General features: G+C 65.3%; 3 protein-coding genes across 4 annotated transcripts; all 3 read left to right on the top strand.

Annotated features, from left to right (window-relative positions):
• Nucleotides 1–636: 636 nt before the first annotated feature.
• On the top strand, nt 637–8,932 carry MAN2A2 (mannosidase alpha class 2A member 2). 2 transcript variants are annotated; one of them, XM_053988587.1, is made up of 23 exons: nt 637–1,081; nt 1,262–1,516; nt 1,622–1,766; nt 1,859–2,030; nt 2,582–2,709; nt 2,838–3,011; nt 3,312–3,498; nt 3,576–3,753; nt 3,896–4,098; nt 4,351–4,533; nt 4,728–4,842; nt 5,014–5,081; nt 5,247–5,412; nt 5,655–5,891; nt 5,988–6,110; nt 6,202–6,316; nt 6,407–6,540; nt 6,648–6,789; nt 6,968–7,101; nt 7,383–7,460; nt 7,743–7,937; nt 8,023–8,133; nt 8,287–8,932. In XM_053988587.1, exons 1-23 carry the CDS (start codon nt 950–952, stop codon nt 8,437–8,439), a joined length of 3,528 nt encoding a protein of 1,175 aa, XP_053844562.1. In that variant the 5' UTR covers nt 637–949; the 3' UTR covers nt 8,440–8,932. The 2 variants fall into 2 exon arrangements, with proteins under 2 accessions (XP_053844562.1, XP_053844561.1); XM_053988586.1 differs by lacking the exon at nt 7,383–7,460 and having other exon boundaries at nt 640–1,081.
• A 918-nt stretch (nt 8,933–9,850) lies between these two features.
• On the top strand, nt 9,851–11,234 carry LOC128813144 (protein shisa-like-1). Its single transcript, XM_053987923.1, has 3 exons — nt 9,851–9,917; nt 10,603–10,816; nt 11,015–11,234. The coding sequence occupies exons 1-3, from the start codon at nt 9,851–9,853 to the stop codon at nt 11,232–11,234; spliced, it is 501 nt and encodes a 166-aa protein (XP_053843898.1).
• Nucleotides 11,235–11,997: 763 nt separating this feature from the next.
• Nucleotides 11,998–18,354, top strand: UNC45A (unc-45 myosin chaperone A). The gene is made up of 20 exons (XM_053988739.1): nt 11,998–12,073; nt 12,386–12,544; nt 12,892–12,928; nt 13,024–13,199; nt 13,299–13,391; nt 13,615–13,782; nt 13,979–14,147; nt 14,386–14,556; nt 14,660–14,831; nt 14,996–15,296; nt 15,440–15,534; nt 15,649–15,790; nt 15,956–16,096; nt 16,263–16,390; nt 16,572–16,638; nt 16,844–16,957; nt 17,054–17,169; nt 17,261–17,378; nt 17,462–17,617; nt 17,802–18,354. Exons 1-20 carry the CDS (start codon nt 12,062–12,064, stop codon nt 18,060–18,062), a joined length of 2,796 nt encoding a protein of 931 aa, XP_053844714.1. The 5' UTR covers nt 11,998–12,061; the 3' UTR covers nt 18,063–18,354.

Here is an 18,354-nt window from a genome sequence, read left to right as displayed (position 1 = left end):
GGACTGGCCCTGGGAATGGCACTGGGAAGACTGGCCCTGGGAATGGCACTGTAATGATGCACCAGGACAGGTCACTGTGACAGGGCGGGCGGTGCACCAGCATGGGGTACCAAAAAGAAGTACCAGAATGGGGCACACTTAGACAGGAAAGTGGCATGGGGAGTACTGAGACAAGGCACTGGGACAGAGGGCTGGAACGGGACCCTGGGACAGGGTACTGGGGTGGGACACCGGGATGGGGCACACCGGGATGGGGCACGGAGATGGGGCACACCGGGATGGGGCACGGGGATGGGGCACACCGGGATGGGGCACACCGGGATGGGGCACACCGGGATGGGGCACGGGGATGGGGCACACCGGGAGGCCAGCGGCATCTCGACTCGGCTGCGGGGCCGGAGGTGGCTGCTGCCGCGGCGGGGCGTGCGGGGCTCCCGCAGCGCCGTGCCCCGGCCGGCCCGGTGCCGCCCCCGCGGGCCCGGTGCTGCCCGGCCCGGTGCCGCCCCCGCGGGCCCGGTGCTGCCCGGCCCGGCCCGGTGCCGCCCCCGCGGGCCCGGCCCGGCGGGCGGAGCGCGGGGCGGGGCCTGGCCTGGCCCATCCCGGCCTGGGCGCTGTGAGGGCCTGGGCCGGGCTGCGGAGCCGCCCGCGGTACGGACGGGGTGCGGCGGTGTCTCCGTCGCTGCTGGCCGGTGCTCTCCGGCCCGGGCCGTCACCGCGGGGCCTCAGCGCGGCGGGCCCGGGCGCTGCCCGGCTCTGCGGGGCCGCGCGGCCTCTCCGGCCCCGGCCCCGGCCCCATCAGCGGATATAAATACCCAGCAGCGGATTAAGCCAAGTAGGACGCGGTGAGGACTCTTGGAGGAGGAGGCAGGAGGCCGCGGTGAGGGGCTGCGCTGCCCGACCTGGCTCCCCCCGCAGGCCCGGCGCAGGTGAGTCCCTGCATCCCTTCGGGATGAAGCTGAAGAAGCAGGTGACAGTGTGTGGAGCTGCCATCTTCTGCGTGGCCGTCTTCTCCCTCTACTTGATGCTGGACCGGGTACAGCATGACCCTGCACGACACCAGAGTGGGGGCAACTTCCCCAGGGTGAGTTTGGAGGGTCTGGGGTGAGTGAGAGTGGTCCTGGGATGGCAAACGGAGACATCAGCCAGGGAAATTCATGGGGAGCTAGCCCTGCCCTCTGGGCATTAAGGTACCAGGGCCAAGGCTGGCTCCCCACAGCTGTGGGTGACCTCTTGTCCCTCGCTGTGCCCTCTGTGCCCCCAGAGCCAGATCTCGGTGCTGCAGAACCGGATCGAGCAGCTGGAGCAGCTGCTGGAGGAGAACCATGAGATCATCAGCCACATTAAGGACTCAGTGCTGGAGCTGACAGCCCATGCAGAGGGGCAGCCGGCATTGCCCCAACACCCCCTGAATGTCTCCTGGGTGCTCCCCCCTGAGAGTCGCCCAAGTTTCCTCTCTGTGTCCCCTCAAGACTGCCAGTTTGCTCTAGGGGGCAAAGGACAGAGCCCAGACCTGCAGGTGAGGGTCTGGTGGCTCTGCTAGCATGACGGGTCCATACCTGGGCATCCATGGAGTCCAGGCTCTACTCTTTCAGGGGTCTCTCAGCACTGTCTCCTACCACAGATGCTGGCTGTGTACTCCCTGCTGCCGTTTGACAACCAGGATGGTGGTGTCTGGAAGCAGGGCTTCGACATCACCTACGAGCCCAACGAATGGGACACAGAGCCTTTACAGGTGTTTGTGGTGCCACACTCCCACAATGACCCAGGTGAGAAGCAGGGATTGGCCCATCTCCTGCTACTGTGCAGTGCTGGCAGGGAAGCCTGGGCCCCCCACAGTGACCCCCACCTGTGCTGCCAGGCTGGATCAAGACTTTCGACAAGTACTACTACGACCAGACGCAGCACATCCTCAACAGCATGGTGCTGAAGATGCAGGAGGACCCACGCCGGCGCTTCATCTGGTCTGAGATCTCCTTCTTTTCCAAGTGGTGGGACAACATCAGTGCCCAGAAGCGGGCTGCTGTGCGCAGGTAGGGCTGCTCACCTGGCCCCATTGCCCACCTAGCTCCCAGGCAGGCTGAGAGCAGAGGGTGTGCGAGGGAATGGCTCTAGGGACCAGAAGGCTGCCATGGGCCCTGCACTGCTCAGCGTGGGGTGCCCTCAAACTGCCAGCAGCCTCCCAGTGCCATCAGATGTCAGAGCCACTGCTCTGCCACTGGAGTGAGAGGTGGGAAAGACAGATCTTGCCCTGGGCTCCTCCCTGTGCTGATTGGGCTGGGGAACTTGTGTGCAAGGCCCAGGGCATCCATGGGAGGGTGGGAGACCTGGAGAGCAGGATTGTGTGGTGAGGCAGGGTTCCCTTGTCTGCCCCTTGTCCTGAGAGCACTGGGGACAGAGGGGGAATTGGCATTGGGCTGTGGAGGGATGACTCTCTGCGTGGGGACAGCATGACAAGTGGGGAACGGCAGTGGTGGCTGTGGGGGCTGCAGGTAGACTGTAGGTGGCTCAGGGCAGGGGGACTCTGCAATGGACACGTGTCTCATGCAGGGCTCTGGTCACATCTTGGGTGTCCCCCTGACAGGCTGGTGGGCAATGGGCAGCTGGAGATGGTGACGGGCGGCTGGGTGATGCCTGATGAGGCTAATTCCCACTACTTCGCCATGATTGACCAGCTGATCGAGGGGCACCAGTGGCTGGAGAAGAACATCGGTGAGAGCCGGGCAGTTGGTGGCTGGGGACCTGCCTAACGTGCTGCAGGCCTCCGGGTCCTGACAGGACCCTCCTCACGGGAGGTGCTGCTGGCCCAGCATGGGGCTGACGGGTCTCTGTGCCCCCAGGTGTGACGCCGCGGTCGGGCTGGGCCGTAGACCCCTTCGGGTACAGCTCCACCATGCCCTACCTGCTGAAGCGCTCCAACCTGACGGGCATGCTCATCCAGCGCGTGCACTATGCCATCAAGAAGCACTTTGCTGCCACCCAGAACCTGGAGTTCATGTGGAGACAGACGTGGGGTGAGGGGCTGCCGAGAGGGGACTGCAGAGGGGGCCCTGTGGGGCAGGTGGCAGCAGAGAATGGCTACCAGCTGCTTTTCTGTGTAGATGAGCCAAGCTGGGAGGCGATGTCCCTGCCCTGTGAGACAGCCTCAGGGTGACTTTCCACCTGCCCCCAAGTCCAGCAACACACTGGGGGAGGCTGCTGTGCCCTCTGAGCTCCGAGATCTGCTCTGTTGGACTACTGTCTTTGGCCCCCCCCTGCTCAGGGACAGGCAAGGCAGAGCCATTGCTGGTGCTCACCTGTCCTTGGTCCCGCAGATCCAGACACGAGCACCGACATCTTCTGCCACATGATGCCCTTCTACAGCTATGATGTGCCTCACACCTGTGGCCCGGACCCCAAGATCTGCTGCCAGTTTGACTTCAAGCGCTTGCCTGGAGGCCGGATCAACTGCCCCTGGAAGGTGCCTCCCCGCGCCATCACTGATGCAAACGTGGCAGAGCGGTGAGTGTGGCAGGGGCACGCGACTCCCAGCCTTGTGGGCCATCAGGGGCCAGCCTCATGCCCTGGCCCCCACACAGAGCCCAGCTGCTGCTGGACCAGTACCGCAAGAAGTCCAAGCTGTACCGCAGCAAGGTGCTGCTGGTGCCCCTGGGAGATGACTTCCGCTATGACAAGCCACAGGAGTGGGACGCCCAGTTCCTCAACTACCAGCGCATCTTTGACTTTCTCAACTCTCGGCCTGACCTCCACGTCCAGGTATGTGTGGAGAGCTCTGTGGAGCTGGGGGCAGCAGGAGGCCACGGCAGAGCACAGTTGGAGGGGTGGGCAGTCCTGTGAGGGGTGATAAGAGCCCCCACTGCAGGAGCCCCGGCTCAGGGCTGCACGTACTGTCTTGCAGGCACAGTTTGGCACGCTCTCTGACTACTTTGATGCCCTGTACAAGAGAGTGGGCATCGTGCCGGGGATGAGGCCACCCGGGTTCCCAGTTCTGACTGGGGATTTCTTCTCCTATGCGGACCGGGAGGATCACTACTGGACAGGATACTACACCTCCCGGCCGTTCTACAAGAGCATGGACCGGGTGCTGGAGGCCCACCTCCGGTGAGGGGCAGCGGGCTGGTCCGTGGGGCACAGGAGGTGTGCGGGGGGCACGGGTGAGGGTTGGCCAGGCAGTGTCTGGGAGCTCGACAGCCCCTGGTCTGCGCCAACTGCCAACACACTGGTCTGGTGCACACAGTGCCAAGCCCTCACCCAGTCCCAGGGCAGAGTGTGCCTTTGCCACCTCCTTCCCAGGCCAGCCCCCTGGTATTGTACACCAGGGTAGCGACCCTCAGTGGCTCTGTCCCTGTGCAGGGGGGCAGAGATCCTGTACAGCCTGGCACTCGCCCACGCCCGCCGTGCCAGTGCCGATGGCAGGTACCCGCTCTCTGACTACGCCCTGCTGACCAACGCCCGCCGCAATCTGGGCCTCTTCCAGCACCATGATGCCATCGCCGGCACTGCCAAGGAGGCTGTGGCCGTGGACTACGGAGTCCGGTGCGTGTGGGGGCCAGGGCGCCCTCAGAGCCTGTCTCGGAGTGGGGCTGGTGGGCTCAGGGCCGGGAGAATGGCTAGGTGTGGGGATGCTGTGGGGAGATCCTCCCTCTCATGGGGGGATGTAGGGGGTGTCGGGGCAGTCCTGGAGCAGATGGGGCTGATGGTCCCAGGTGACTCACTCTGCCTCTGCCTAGGCTGCTCCACTCCCTCACCAACCTCAAGCGTGTCATCATCAATGCTGCGCACTACCTTGTGCTGGGGAACAAGGACACCTACCGCCACGACCCGGCTGCACCGTTCCTTGGCATGGTGAGCAGCACCAGCCCCTGGCTCCCTGCACTCTGGCACACTGTCCCCATGCCCCCGGGAGCAACTCCATACTGCAGAGGCCAGGAAGAGGGCCCCAGATTGTGCCCATGTCCTTGGGCCCAACTGGCAGGGCTGTTGGGCACACCCCAACTCTTTACTACTCCTCCCCAGGATGAGACACGCTCCAGCCAGGACTCTCTCCCAGAGAGGACAGTGGTCAAACTGGGCACCTCACCTCGGTAGGGCCTCCTGCCTTGCTCTGGGGACTTATGGGACTGTGGGGAGGCAGTGAGGGAGTACCTGTGAAGCTGTGGGTAGGTGCAGTGGATCTGTAGGTAGTGTGGGGCATGGGACATCTGGGATGCTGTGAGGCTGGGATGCCATCCCTGTGTTACCCTCCACAGGTTCCTGGTGGTGTTCAACCCGCTGGAGCAGGAGCGCCTGAGCGTGGTGCCAGTGCTGGTGGACTCCCCGCACGTGCGTGTGCTCTCCGAGGAGGGGCAGCCCCTGCCCTCCCAGCTCAGCGCAATGTGGAACTCTGCCACTGATGTGGTGCCCAATGTCTACCAGGTATGGGGTGCCCCACAGCCCATCTGTGCCAGCCTCCCATCCCGCACACTGCCAGGACACACCGGCAGCCCTGCTCTGTCCCTGCCCCACAACACAAGATCCCACAGCTGTCCAACCCCCAGGTCCCCATGCATGTCCCTCCTCAGCAGAGGCCCCACAGTGCTGAGCAGGGCCTTTGCCCCACTGACCCCCAGTCATTCTCTAGACACGGGGGCTGGCTCAGGTCCCCATGCTGCCTGCAGGTGTCTGTCCTGGCCCGCCTGCCTGCACTGGGGCTGCGCGTGCTGCAGCTGCACAAGTCCTTGGACGGCCACGCCACGCCGAGGTCCTCCACGCGCCTGTACCTGCATGGCTGGGACATGCCCGTGCACAAGCCCGAGGCTGTGCCCCTGCACGTCTTCCCAGCTGCTGCTGATGACTTCTGCCTGGAGAACCAGCACCTGCAGGCCTGCTTCTTGGGGCGCACGGGCCTGCTGCAGGTGAGCGCAGGGCTCTGACAGGGCGTGGGGTGGAGGAGGGGACGGGTACATCCCACTGCTTCACGGGCTTACTGCTGTGCTGGCACACCCCTGCAGAGCCTGCGCCTAGCTGGGGAGGAGCAGGGGCACAGGGTGAACAGCGAATTTCTCGTCTATGGCACCAGGACCTCCAAGGACAAAAGTGGGGCCTATCTCTTCCTGCCTGATGGCGAGGCCAAGGTACAGGGTCCACCCGTGGAAGCCAGCTGACAGCTGTGCCTGTAGGACCGTCCTCAGGCAGCAGCGTCAGCACAGCTATCCCTCTCCCCAGCCCTACACTCCCAAGGACCCCCCAGTGGTGCGGGTGACGGAGGGACCCCTCTTCTCAGAGGTTGCCAGCTACTACCAGCATGTCCAGACCGTGGTGCGGCTGTACAACGTGCCAGGTGAGATCTTGAGGCTGTGCCAGGTGTCGCTGGCCCAGGAAACTGGGCCATGCTGCCCCTGGGGCTCAGCCTCTCACTGCCTACCCGCAGGGGTGGAGGGCCTGTCCCTGGATGTGTCCTGCCTGGTAGACATCCGTGACCACATCAACAAGGAGCTGGCCCTGCGCTTTAGCACTGACATTGAGAGTGATGACACCTTCTTCACGGACCTCAATGGTTTCCAGGTGTGCAGCAGGCTGGGGAGGGACAGCAGCTGCCCACAGGGGGACAGTGCTCTGTCTCCAGGCACTGTGGGATCCACCTCTGGTCACTGATCTCTGTCTCTTGGCAGATCCAGCCCCGCAGGTACCAGCAGAAGCTGCCGCTGCAGGCCAACTTCTACCCGATGCCTGCCATGGCCTACATCCAGGACATGCGGAGCCGCCTGACACTGCTCACAGCCCAGGCCCTGGGGGTCTCCAGCCTCCACAGCGGTGAGCTGGGGCCTGTGCCTTGGGGACCTGCTGTGGAGCTAGGGCTGTCCTCCCCAAGGGAAGGAGGGTGCTGCAGGCTGGGCAGGGTGCCCTGGTCTTGCTGTCAGCGGGGGCTCTGTGCTGTGGGGTGTGGCTGGTGCCTGGTAAAGCCTGGGCTGCAGGGACTTGCTCTCCACAGGCCAGCTGGAGGTGATCCTGGACCGGCGCCTCATGCAGGACGACAACCGTGGCCTGGGCCAGGGGCTGAAGGACAACAAGCGTACCTGCAACCGGTTCCGGCTCCTCCTGGAGCGCCGCAGCACTGCCAACAAGGTGCTGGCTGTGAGGCGGCAGGACGGGAGAGCCCAACCCTGCCTTGGGATGGAGCAGGGTGGAGCATTTGCAGAAAGCTGCACATGATGGGATGCAGTGTCCTGTCCCCTCTTGTCCCCTTGTGCTGGCACTGGGCAGGGATGGGCCTGGAGCAGGGGGCATGGGGAGAGCAGGACGTGCAGTGAGGTCTGTCCCTGTGGAGCCACGTTGCCCTCATAATCACAGTGTTCTTGTCCAATCCCCTCGCTGCCCTCTATGCGTGTGCTGTGCCACCCATCCAGAGCTCCGGCTTCTTTTCCAAACTGGTCTCCATGTTTAAAGCCTTGAGCTTCCCTGGCACCAGGACTGGCAGCCCTGAGGTAATGGCCAGCCTGGCCCTGCTGTCTCTCCCTGTCTTGTGCACTAGCTGCTAGCCACTAGTCTAGCCAGGCTTGTAGCAGGTCTGTAGCCTGACCATCAGCTAGCTGGGGTCCTGTTTGGGTGCTGGGGCGGGGGGACCTGCCTGGGCAGGGGCAGCTCTGTGTGCACTGTGCTGGCAGGTGCCTGGTCTCAAGGCGCTGCTGGAATGGAGGTTCTTTGGGCTTTGCCCAGGCTCTGCCTGGTTTTCTGGGCCCACACTTGACCCATGTGCTGCTTGGCAGGTGCAGGACGAGCGCCCCATCAGCTTCCCCTCCCTGCTGAGCCACATCACCTCCGTGCACCAGAACGCTGAGCCCTTGGTCATGCCAGTGGCACTGGAGAAGCCATCCCTGCCAGCCCTGCGCTCCTTTGTGCCCCTTGCCACCACCCTTCCCTGCGACTTCCACATCCTCAACCTGCGGATGCTGCAGGCAGAGGTGAGCTAGGGCCCAGGTGGGACTCTGGTGGGGGTCTTGCCCCTGCTGTCCCCAGTGTTGTGCCTGACACTCCAGCTCCCTGCAGGATGACTCGCTCCCATCAGCTGAGGCAGCGCTGATCCTGCACCGCAAAGGCTTTGACTGCAGCCTGGAGGCCAAGAACCTGGGCTTCAACTGCACCACCAGCCAGGGCAAGGTAGGCCAGGCTGCCCCCACACCTCCGCTGGGTCAGAGCTGGGCTGGGACCTCGGCATGGCAGTCATGGCACGTGTCAGGCTGTCCTGGGCACAGTGCTGCCCCAGGCATCACAGCCTCACCTGGGCCTCCTCGCTTCCTCCTCTCTCCCCAGCTAGCTCTGGGAGGCCTGTTCCAGGGGTTGGAGCTGGGCTCCCTGCAGCCCACCTCATTGACACTGATGTACCCGCTGGGCACAGCCTCCAACAGCACCAACATCCATCTGGACCCCATGGAAATCGCCACGTTCCGCATCCGCCTGGGGTAGTGTCAAGCAGGAGAGGAGTGGAGTGGCTGGACAGCACAGGAGCAGCACCAGTGCAGCAGTGGAGTGGGGCCAGCAGTACTGTGACAGGCACGGGCAGGAGCAGCCAGACTGGCACAGGCTGCTGCTGCCACTTTCTAATTTATTAGTTCCATGTTCTCAGATGGATTTTGGACTGACTGCTGTGGCAGGGCTGGACCAGGCGTTGCTGGACGCGGTGCCGGATGGGCCGAGCACGGCTGGGGAGGGCTGCAGGCTGGGCTCTGCTGCTGCTGGTGGGACAGACACTGCTGCCCTGTCACAGGCAGGCTGCCCAGGAGGGTGGCCACCCTGATGGCTCGGGCAGGGGCTCCTGCAGGGCTCCCCCTGCGTGGTGGGGCAGCAAGGGGAGGCCAGGAGCACCGGTGGTGTTGGGCAGCTGCCTGAGGAAGTGCTGTGGACTTGGGACTGACCTCTCCTGGAGCTCATAGGAAACACAAGGCTGTGTTTCGGTGTATGTGTGGTTTGTGGCTCTCACTCAGGGGAGTGGAAATGGTGTGCTGTGGGGAGACAGGGCCTCTGAGGCAGGCGGAGGCCAGCTTGAAGATCTGGCCAGGCACCTGTGAGAGGCTGGTGGCATGGCCAGGCCCAGCTGTGCTTGGAGGCAGGTAGTGCCTGGTGCTGGGCAGGAGCCAGGGGGATGGGAGTCAGTTCCTTGTGTGGACAGCAATGCCTGGGTGAAGCATGGGAGTGCCTCCCTCAAACCCAGAGCCTTTAGCTCCTTTTCAGAGTGAGCCTGGGTCTGCTCTGCTGGGGCTGCAGTGGCTAATTACACCCTGTCACCAGAGCATCCTCCTGGTTGCTGTGGGAACCACAGGCCATACTTCCTGGCCCCTTGGGGCTCCTTACTCCCAACGGGTGCCAGCAGGGAGGGCATTGGGAAGGACTGGGTGAGGTGGGGAACTGCCTCAGCTCTGGCTTGGTTGGGCTGGGCTGGATGAGCTTAGAGGTCTTTTCCAACGTAAACGATTCTGCGATTCCACGATTCCTGCACAGCCCCCAGCACATCCACATCCCATGGGTTTGGCCCCTGGAAGCTCAGCACCTCACAGCACTTGCCTTGTGCCCTGGCTTGTCCAGCACCCTTTCAGGGGCTCCCAGGATGGGCCCATGTGCCCACCTGGGGCCCTGGACGCAGCAGCTGGTGCCTTGCATCCCGCTGGGAAAGGCGCCTGCTGTCCTACTGCTGGCCCCAGAAGCTCATTACTGATGCTCCCGCCCCCAGCCCGGTCCCTGTGGACAGAGTGAGTGCAGGAGGCTCTAATGGCTCTGAGCGGCTCTTGGAGGAGGCTGCGATGGAGGCGGGAGCAGGAGGGGCTGTGGTTTCTGCCTCCACTGGAGGCAGAACTGCCTCTGCCCAGGGCTGGTCGGGAAGATGCTGGACAGGCACCTGCTCCAGCTGCTCCTTACTGCGGCTCTGTTCCCCAGCATCCTTGGGACAGGTACAGCCCCATTCCTGCCCTCCTATTCCCTGAACCCATCCCTGATGCGGCCTTGTCCCTTGGGGGTTGCTCCCCGACACCCAGAACGGAGGTTGGGGGGTCTGTGCTGGGAGGCAGTGGTCTGCAGTGAGAGGTGGTGGTCCATACTGGGGATGGTGGCCCAGGTGTGGTGCTGGGGTTACTCCCACTGCAGCACATCTGTGGTGTCTAAGTGCTGTCCCCACGGGGGACACAGGGAGGGGGTTCAGCACGGGGGCTGGGGGCTGACCTGATGTCCTGGGCGCTTTCCCCTCCTCTCTGCCACCATCACCGCCCTTGCCCACGTTTGCCCTTGCCGAGGCCTTGGTGAGCAGCGGAGGTCACGGCACACACAGCGCCGCGGCACCAGAAGGCAGCGCCAGGGGAGCTCTGCTCCGCCACTGCTGCCCGTGGGGTGCAGCCCACTGTGCGGGCCGAGCCGGGCACCCTGTGCCACGTTAGCCAGGCTCCCTGGGACTGGTGAGCCCTGAGCCCAGGCCAGCCCAGCCCTGCCGGCACCCGGAGGGCCCTGCTCTGCTGCATCACGGCAAAGACCACGTCGCTGGAGCTGGCAGCCTGTCCTACAGGCACTGCACAGTTCCCGTGGTCCCCGCAGTGGGGACTTGCTCCCTGCCCTCTCCAATGCCCTGCCTGCTCCCCGCTGCAGTCTTGGTGCAGAACCTGCACCTCTGCGAGGGCTACGTGGGCCCTGATGGCCGCTCCCACCCCGGCTTCTACTGCCCGCGGCTGACCGACCCCCCCAGCCACCGCTACTGCTGCCAGCCCAGCCTGGACACGCTCAAGTCCTGCTGCTCTCAGCTGGCCCTGGAAGCCCTCACTGGAGTGAACCTCTCCAGCCTGGCTAGCCCTGGTCTACTCCGGTGAGCAGGGCTGCAAGTGGCTGTGCTGCTGAGGAGGGGGGGCCCTTGGGGCTCCTGGCACACCCCCGGGGGCTCCTCCTGGTCGCTGGGGCAGGGGCTGTGGCATCCTTTGACGCCCTCAGGGGGCCCCGGGTGGTCCTCCTCAGTACCATCGCGCCATGGGAGGGTCACGGCTGCCCCCTGTGCCCCACCCCGCAGGAACCCGCTGGCCCTGCCTTTCGTGGCGCTCTACGGGCTCCTTGTGCTGCTGCTTATGGCCATCGACCTCTGCCACTTCTACTGGACCCGACGGTGCCGCCTCAGCCGCCTGCTGCCCTGTGCCTGTCGGGTGCCCCGTGGACCCCCGAGGGGGCACCCGGCCGGCACCCGGCCTTCCCACCGTGCCCCCAGAGTGACGCGCCCCAGCCAGGGCTGCTGAGGGGCGGCCACGGGCAGGGCAGGGGGTGTGCACAGGGGGGGCTGGCACCCAGGGGTGTACACATTGGGGGGGGGTCACTCTCATCCCGGGGGGCAGCACGGGGGGGTGTACGGGGGGAGCACTCGCACCTCAGGGTGCAGCATGGGGGCGTAGAACGGGGGGGACACTCGCTCTCCGGGGCTAAGTGCGGGGGCTGTACGGGGGACAGGCGCTGTCCGGGGTGCAGCGTGCCGGGGCAGGGCTGTACCGGGGCAGGGCTGTGCCGGGGCAGGGCTGTACCGGGGCAGCGCTGTACCGGGGCAGGGCTGTGCCGGGGCAGGGCTGTACCGGGGCAGGGCTGTACGGTGCAGCGTGCCGGGGCAGGGCTGTACCGGAGCAGGGCTGTACCGGGGCAGGGCTGTGCCGGAGCAGGGCTGTACCGGGGCAGCGCTGTACCGGAGCAGGGCTGTACCGGGGCAGTGCTGTGCCGGGGCAGGGCTGTGCCGGGGCAGGGCTGTACCGGGGCAGGGCTGTACGGTGCAGTGCGCCGGGGCAGGGCTGTGCCGGGGCAGGGCTGTACGGTGCAGCGTGCCGGGGCAGGGCTGTACCGGGGCAGGGCTGTACCGGAGCAGGGCTGTACCGGGGCAGCGCTGTACCGGGGCAGGGCTGTACCGGGGACACGCAGGGACGCACAGCACGCTGCCGCCGGCCGGTGCTGGCACCGCCGGGCCGCGGGGCGGCGCTGCAGGCTCGGCCCCGCCCGCCTCCGGCCGCGCCCCGTCACGTGACAGGGGCGGTGGCGGCCGGGTTCCCCCGGCGCTCGGCGGTGACGTCACGGGTGCAGCGCGATGGAGGAGCCGGTGAGCAGAGCCGGGCGGGTCCCTGTCCCCAGGGATCCCTGTCCCGGGGGTCCCTGTCCCTGGGGTCTCTGTCCCGGGGCTCCCTGTCCCGGGGTCTCTGTCCCGGGGCTCCCTGTCCCGAGGTCTCTGTCCCGGGGTCCCTGTCCCGCGGTCTCCGTCCCGCGGTCTCCGTCCCGGGGGCCCCTGTCCCGGGGGTCCCTGTCCGAAGGTCCCTGTCCCGGGGTCTCTGTATCTGGGGGTCCCTGTCCCGGGGGTCCCTGTCCCGGGTCCGTGCGGGGCCAGGGCTGTGTCCCAGTCGGTGCCCCTCGGCAGGTGACGGCGGAGCAGCTTCGGGCGCGGGGTAACGCGCTGTTCCAGGCGGGGGATCACGGAGCCGCCCTCGCTGCCTACACGGAGGCCTTGAGCCTGAGCGACGCCGCGTCGGAGCGCGCCGTGCTGCACCGCAACCGGGCCGCGTGTTACCTGAAGCTGGTGAGCGCCGGGCGGGCGCGTCCCTGCGGCATGCTGGAACCCGCCCGGCTGGCTGGGGCTGTTCTCAAGCAGTCACAGTATCTCTGATCTCTTGCAGGGAATCTTTGTCTGGGGCAGGGGGTGAACACGAGGAGCTTTAGGGGCTTGAGGAGACCAGAAGTGCCTGGAAAGCACCGGGGGCCGTAGGGCTCCCTGGACACCCTCTGAGGAAAGACAGGGTGTCCCACTGTGCTGGCTCGCTGTCTCCAGTGACGCTGATCCCATCCTGTCCCCAAAGTTAGGGGTGTAGGCTGCGTGGGGCTGGTGCCAGCTTTGCTCAGGCATTCTGCTCTCCCGTCTCTCCACAGGAGGATTACACCAAGGCGGAGGCTGACGCGACTAAAGGTAGTGTCGGTGGGGCTGGGGGTCCAGCCCCTGAGCTGCCCGTGGGGGCGGGCTGGGGCAGGCCCTGGGCTCTGCCGCTGACCCCTTGTGCGCAGCCATCGAGGCTGACGGCCGGGATGTGAAGGCGCTGTTCCGCCGCAGCCAGGCGCTGCAGCAGCTGGGCCGCCTGGACCAGGCCGTCAGGGACCTGCAGCGCTGCGTCAGCCTGGAGCCCAGGAACAAGGCCTTCCAGGAGGCCCTGCGTGCCCTGGGCAGCAGCATGCACGAGAAGGTCAGCACGGGGGCAGTGGGGGCTGCCGGCCCGCTGTGGCTGTGGGGGGCAGGAGAAGGTGGCGAGGACTGCTGAGCCACTCGTTCTGCTCTGTTGCAGATGAAGGCCATGTCCTGCACGGACTCCAAAGTAGAGCAGATGTTCCAGATCTTGCTGGATCTTGAAGAAAAGGATGCGGACAAGAAGCAGAAAGTCTGAGCTCGGGGAGCGGGGCGCAGTGCCGTGGCTGGGAGGAGAGGAGGGGAGGGTTGTTGCCCCTGGGCCGGTGGTGCTGAGTGGTGCTGCCTGGGCAGGCCGGGCTTGCCCCCCACAGAATGCTCCCCAAGACAGGGCTGGAGGGTGGGTGCCTGCAGCTGCTAGAAGTTCCTTGTGCACAGTGTGCTGCTGTGACCCAGACAGAACTCTCCTTCCCCAGGCTGCGCAGAACTTGATCGTGCTGGCACGAGAAGAGGCTGGAGCAGAGAAGATCTTCCAGAGTGACGGTGTGCGGCTGCTGATGCAGCTGCTGGACACGGCCAAGGCTGACCTGATGCTGGCAGCCCTGCGCACACTGGTGGGACTGTGCTCCGGCCACCGCTCTCGTGTAGGTGCCACCACACCCCACGGCTGGGCCCAGGGGAAAGCCATGCTGGGGAGGCTGCAGAGTGTCAGGCAGGGGAGCTCTGAGCTGTTACCTGCCAGGCCTGAACTTGTGAGAGGAAACCATCCTGATAAGGGGCTGGGAAAAACGGCAAGGCTTCCCCAAGGCCTCCAGCAGACAGGTGTGCTTGTACCTGCAGACCACGGCCATCTTGGCAGAACTGGGGGCACCCCGTCTTGCGGCGGTGTTGGGCGTGGAGCACGAGGAGGTGTCCCTGGCTGCCTGCAACCTGCTGCACGTGATGTTCGACTCCCTGAAGGAGGGGCTGCAGAAAGACTTCCGCGGGAAGGAGGATGCAGTGGTGCTGGGTGAGTGCGGGCTGCCCTGGCTGGCTGTTGTACGGGGAGAGCCCCGGGTGGGTGCAGAGGTGCCGCGGGGCTTTTTGCTGCTGCCCTGTCACTGCTCCCTGCAGCAAAGCTGGGCTCTGATCCAGGGTTAACAGGAGGCAGAAGCCCCTGGTCATGGCAGCATCTCTGCCAGCTGTGCCACGGTGGGGGTGAGGCCGTGCCCAGGGTGCTGACTGCTGGGCACTGTCTTTTTTGGAAGATTCCTCCAGGGACCTGAAATTGCTGATCCAGCACCTCCTCGAGCTTCTAGTGCTGGAAGGGGCCTCAGCACATGGCCGTGACAACGCCCTCAACCTGCTCATCAAGGTGGTGCCCAGGAAGTCACCAAAGGAGACCAACAACAGCCTGAGCCTCTGGGTGATTGATCAGGGTTAGTGGAATGGCCAGACACGTCCTGCTGGGGCGTGGTGCTCCTCTGCCCCAGGTCTGCACATGCCACTGTGCCCCTCACTGGGCTGTCTGACCTTTCCCAGGTCTGAAGAAAATCCTAGAGGTGGGCAGCACAGTGTGCGGCAGCTTGGGCAGCCTGCCTGTGACAGAGAACAGCCGGATGAGCACCTCTGTTCTGCTGAGCAAACTGTATGAGGACCTGAAGTGTGATGCCGAGAGGGAAAACTTCCACCGTCTGTGTGAGGACTATGTGAGGTGAGCCAGGGTGTCCCGGGAGTGACGGGGGTTTTATCACCTGCAGCCTGGCAGCACCTGTCACCCTCAGTGCTAAAGCTGACTGGGGACCTGCTGTGGGGGCAGGTGGGGCAGGAAGAAGCAGGTGGATCATCCTGACCCTTTCTGCTGGTCTTTCCCTGAAGGAGCTGGTTCGAGGGGCGCGAGCTGCCGGGAAAGCTGCGGGCCATTCAGACAGTGTCGTGCCTGCTGCAGGGTCCCTCAGATGCAGGGAACAGGGTGCTGGAGCTGGAGGGGATCATGGACAGTGTGCTGTCCCTCTGCGCCTCTGTCTGCGAGGCCCACCAGCTGGTCGCGGTGGAGGCGCTGATCCACGCGGCCGACAAGGCCAAGCGCGCCTCCTTCATCACGGCCAACGGCGTCAACCTGCTCAAGGAGATCTACAAGCACAGCGAGAGGGACAGCATCCGCATCCGTGCCCTGGTGGTGAGCACGGTGGGACAGGGCTGAGCCCTAGGGTGGGCTGTGGGTGCGGGACCGCCACTCACAGCGCTGCTCCCCACTGCTGTGGCTGCAGGAGGCACGTCCTACATCCATTCCTGCTCCCACACTTCTGTTCCTGCCTGCAGGGGCTCTGCAAGCTGGGATCTGCGGGAGGCACAGACTTCAGCATGAAGCAGTTTGCCGAGGGATCCACCATGAAGCTGGCCAAGCAGTGCCGCAAGTGAGCGGGGCCAGGCGCAGGGGGGTGGCAGGTGGGCGAGGTGCCCCACAGCTGGGCTCCCTGCAGCTGGGCTGTCCACAGCCCCCACAGCCAGGCTCAGGGACCACTCTCCAGGTGGCTCTGCAACGAGGCGATCGACGTGGGCACGCGGCGCTGGGCTGTCGAGGGCCTGGCCTACCTCACCTTCGATGCAGATGTCAAGGAGGAGTTTGTGGAGGACAAGGCAGCAATGCAGGCCATGTTCCAACTGGCCAAGGTGCATACCAAGAGCTGTGGGATGGGCACCCTGGCACCAGGGAAATGTGCTGGAGCAGGTGTGGGGCTCACGCTCTGGGGGGGATGTGTGGGAGAAGCTGGGTGGGCTGCAGTCCTGGCTGCTCCTTCCTGCTGTGAGGGTGACAGGTGCCCACTGTCGCCACAGTCAGAGGACAGGAATGTGCTCTATGCTGTTGCCTCCACGCTGGTGAACTGCACCAATAGCTATGACCACGAGGAGCCGGACCCACAGATGCTGGAGCTGGCCAAGTATGCCAAGCAGCACATCCCGGAGCAGCACCCCAAGGTGAGCAGGGCATGGCTGTGCTTAGGAGGAGAGTGGGTGGGTGGGTGGGACACAGCCTGGGGTCCCAGGTGTGGCCACGGTGTCCTTGAGGCCCACGGGGGTGGGGTCGGGCACTTCACCAGGTGCTGGTGCTCCTGAGCCAAGTGTGACCCTGCCTGTGGGACAGGACAAGCCAGAGTTTGTGAAGCGGCGGGTGCGGAAGCTGCTGGTGGCTGGAGTGGTGTCGGCACTGGCCTGCATGGTGAAGAGCGAGAATCCAGCGCTCACCAGCTCCTGCCGGGAGCTGATCTCCAGGTGCGGCCTGCCGGGGACAGGAGGGAGCTGGGCTCCCAGGCTGCTGGCATCCTGTTGGTGAACTTACGTGCCTGAGGTGAAGGCCAGCTCCTGGACAGCAGGGGGGATGTCCAGGAGTCTGGTGCAGCCTGGGCCCACTGTGACTATCAAAGTGCTGCAGCAAGTCCCACTTGGTCCCTAGAGTGTTCCTGGCACTGGTGGAGGAGGCAGAAGACCGGGGTGGTGTGGTTGCTCAGGGAGGAGGCAAGGTGAGAGTATGGACCCCGCTGTGCTTCTGCCCTGCACTGCTCCGGGGGTGCTGGGGCTCGGGGGAGCTGGGGCTCTGCGGTTTAGCAGGGCTGCACTGGCTCCCTTGGACATGAGGGTGGGGAAAGCTGTGGCTGCCCTGGGTGCTGTGGCTGCCCTGGGTGCTGTGGCCTTGGCTGCAGGACAGGCTGCTGTTTCTGCCCCCAGGCTCTGATCCCACTGTCCCTGGAGGGCACTGAGGTGGGGCAGACCAAGGCAGCGCAGGCCCTAGCAAAGATCACCATCACCTCCAACCCGGAGATGGTATTCCCTGGGGAGCGGGTGAGTGCTGGGGCTGGGGGTTGGGTCTGCCAGGCAGGGGCTCGGGTGGGAGCAGCAGCAGGCATCGACTCAGTCCCATGCGTTGTGTCTCCACAGATCTATGAGGTGGTGCGGCCCCTGGTCAGCCTCCTGCACCTGCAGCGCACGGGCCTGGAGAACTTTGAGGGGCTGATGGCCTTGACCAACCTGGCTGGCATCAGCGAGAGGCTGCGGTAGGGACGGGGGAAGAGGGCGGCTGGCTGTCCCCTTGGGCCTGGCGGGCTGCCCTGGGCAGGGAGTGCTCACTGCCCGCTTGCCTCCCAGGCAGAAGATCCTGAAAGAGCGGGCTGTGCCCATGATTGAGGGGTACATGTTTGAGGAGCACGAGCTGATCCGCCTGGCCGCTACCGAGTGCATGTGCAACATGGCCATGAGCAAGGAGGTGAAGGCCGGGATGGGCTGGGGTCTGTGCTGGGCTGCTGGACTACCACACCCCCCCTGATCCCTCCTCTTTCCCCTGTGCAGGTGCAGGAGATGTTCCTGGCTGAGGGCAGCGACCGGCTGAAGCTGATGGTCCTGTACAGTGGGGAGGAGGATGAGAAGCTGCGGCGGGCAGCCTCGGGGACCCTGGCCATGCTGACTACCCTGCATCCCCCCATCTGCAAGCGGATTCCCCAGGTGGTGAGTGCACCCTAACACAGCACCCTGTGTCCCATATTCCCTCCCTGCGGTGGCCTGGAGCTCTGGCCCCAGAAGACGGGGCAGCTTGTCGTGACTTGGGCCCGACTCTGAGATGGGGCTGCAGGGGGGGAGCTGGGACCCTTCTCTTGGGGTCCGTGATGATGTTGGCCCCGCTCCCCTGCAGACGGTGCACTGGCTGGAGATCCTGCAGGCCCTGCTGCTGAGTCCCAGTGTGGAGCTGCAGCACCGTGGCGCCGTGGTGGTGATGAACATGATGGCAGCTGCTCGGGAGGTGGCCGAGCAGCTCATCGCCAGCGAGATGCTGGAGATCCTCTCTGTGCTTGCCAAGGACAAGGACAAGCCGCGGGTGGCCCAGGCGGCCCAGGAGAGCCTGGCACACGCAGTGGCTTACGGCCTCATCAAGCCCAACCCTGGCCACGCCTGAGAGCGCCGGGGCTCTCCCACACTTGCTGCACACGCTGCCGAGGCCGGTGCTCACACGCTGCTCTCAGGCCGGCCCTGGCGGGTCTGGCTGCACGCAGAGCTGGCTCAGCACTGCCCGGGGCTGGGGCCACGCTGCCCCCGGCGGCGCCCGCCCGGTGCCCCGGGGCGAGGGGAGGATAGGGCTTGCCGCCGCCTTTGCCACCGTCTGCCTTAGCCGGGAGGGCCGACCCGGGGCGGGAGCGGCGCGGCGGAGCCAGCCCACCCGGGAACACTAAAGCTGCTCTTGGACCACG

This window comes from Vidua macroura, chromosome 12 (genome assembly GCF_024509145.1).
Source record: "Vidua macroura isolate BioBank_ID:100142 chromosome 12, ASM2450914v1, whole genome shotgun sequence".
Classification (NCBI taxonomy): domain Eukaryota; kingdom Metazoa; phylum Chordata; class Aves; order Passeriformes; family Viduidae; genus Vidua; species Vidua macroura.
The sequence above is the reverse complement of the archived record's forward strand: the minus strand, read 5'-3'. Positions and strand labels throughout refer to the sequence as shown.

Coding starts and splice junctions, on each gene's coding strand:
- MAN2A2 (XM_053988587.1), top strand. CDS start 950: ATGAAGCTGAAGAAGCAGGTGACAGTGTGTGGAGCTGCCATCTTCTGC. Junction 7,102..7,382: donor GCCGCAGCACTGCCAACAAG/GTGCTGGCTGTG, acceptor CCACCCATCCAG/AGCTCCGGCTTCTTTTCCAA. Junction 8,134..8,286: donor GCACCACCAGCCAGGGCAAG/GTAGGCCAGGCT, acceptor CTCTCTCCCCAG/CTAGCTCTGGGAGGCCTGTT.
- UNC45A (XM_053988739.1), top strand. Junction 16,097..16,262: donor TCCCGGAGCAGCACCCCAAG/GTGAGCAGGGCA, acceptor CCTGTGGGACAG/GACAAGCCAGAGTTTGTGAA. Junction 17,379..17,461: donor ACATGGCCATGAGCAAGGAG/GTGAAGGCCGGG, acceptor TCCCCTGTGCAG/GTGCAGGAGATGTTCCTGGC.
- LOC128813144 (XM_053987923.1), top strand. CDS start 9,851: ATGCTGGACAGGCACCTGCTCCAGCTGCTCCTTACTGCGGCTCTGTTC. Junction 9,918..10,602: donor CCCCAGCATCCTTGGGACAG/GTACAGCCCCAT, acceptor TCCCCGCTGCAG/TCTTGGTGCAGAACCTGCAC. Junction 10,817..11,014: donor GCTAGCCCTGGTCTACTCCG/GTGAGCAGGGCT, acceptor CCCACCCCGCAG/GAACCCGCTGGCCCTGCCTT.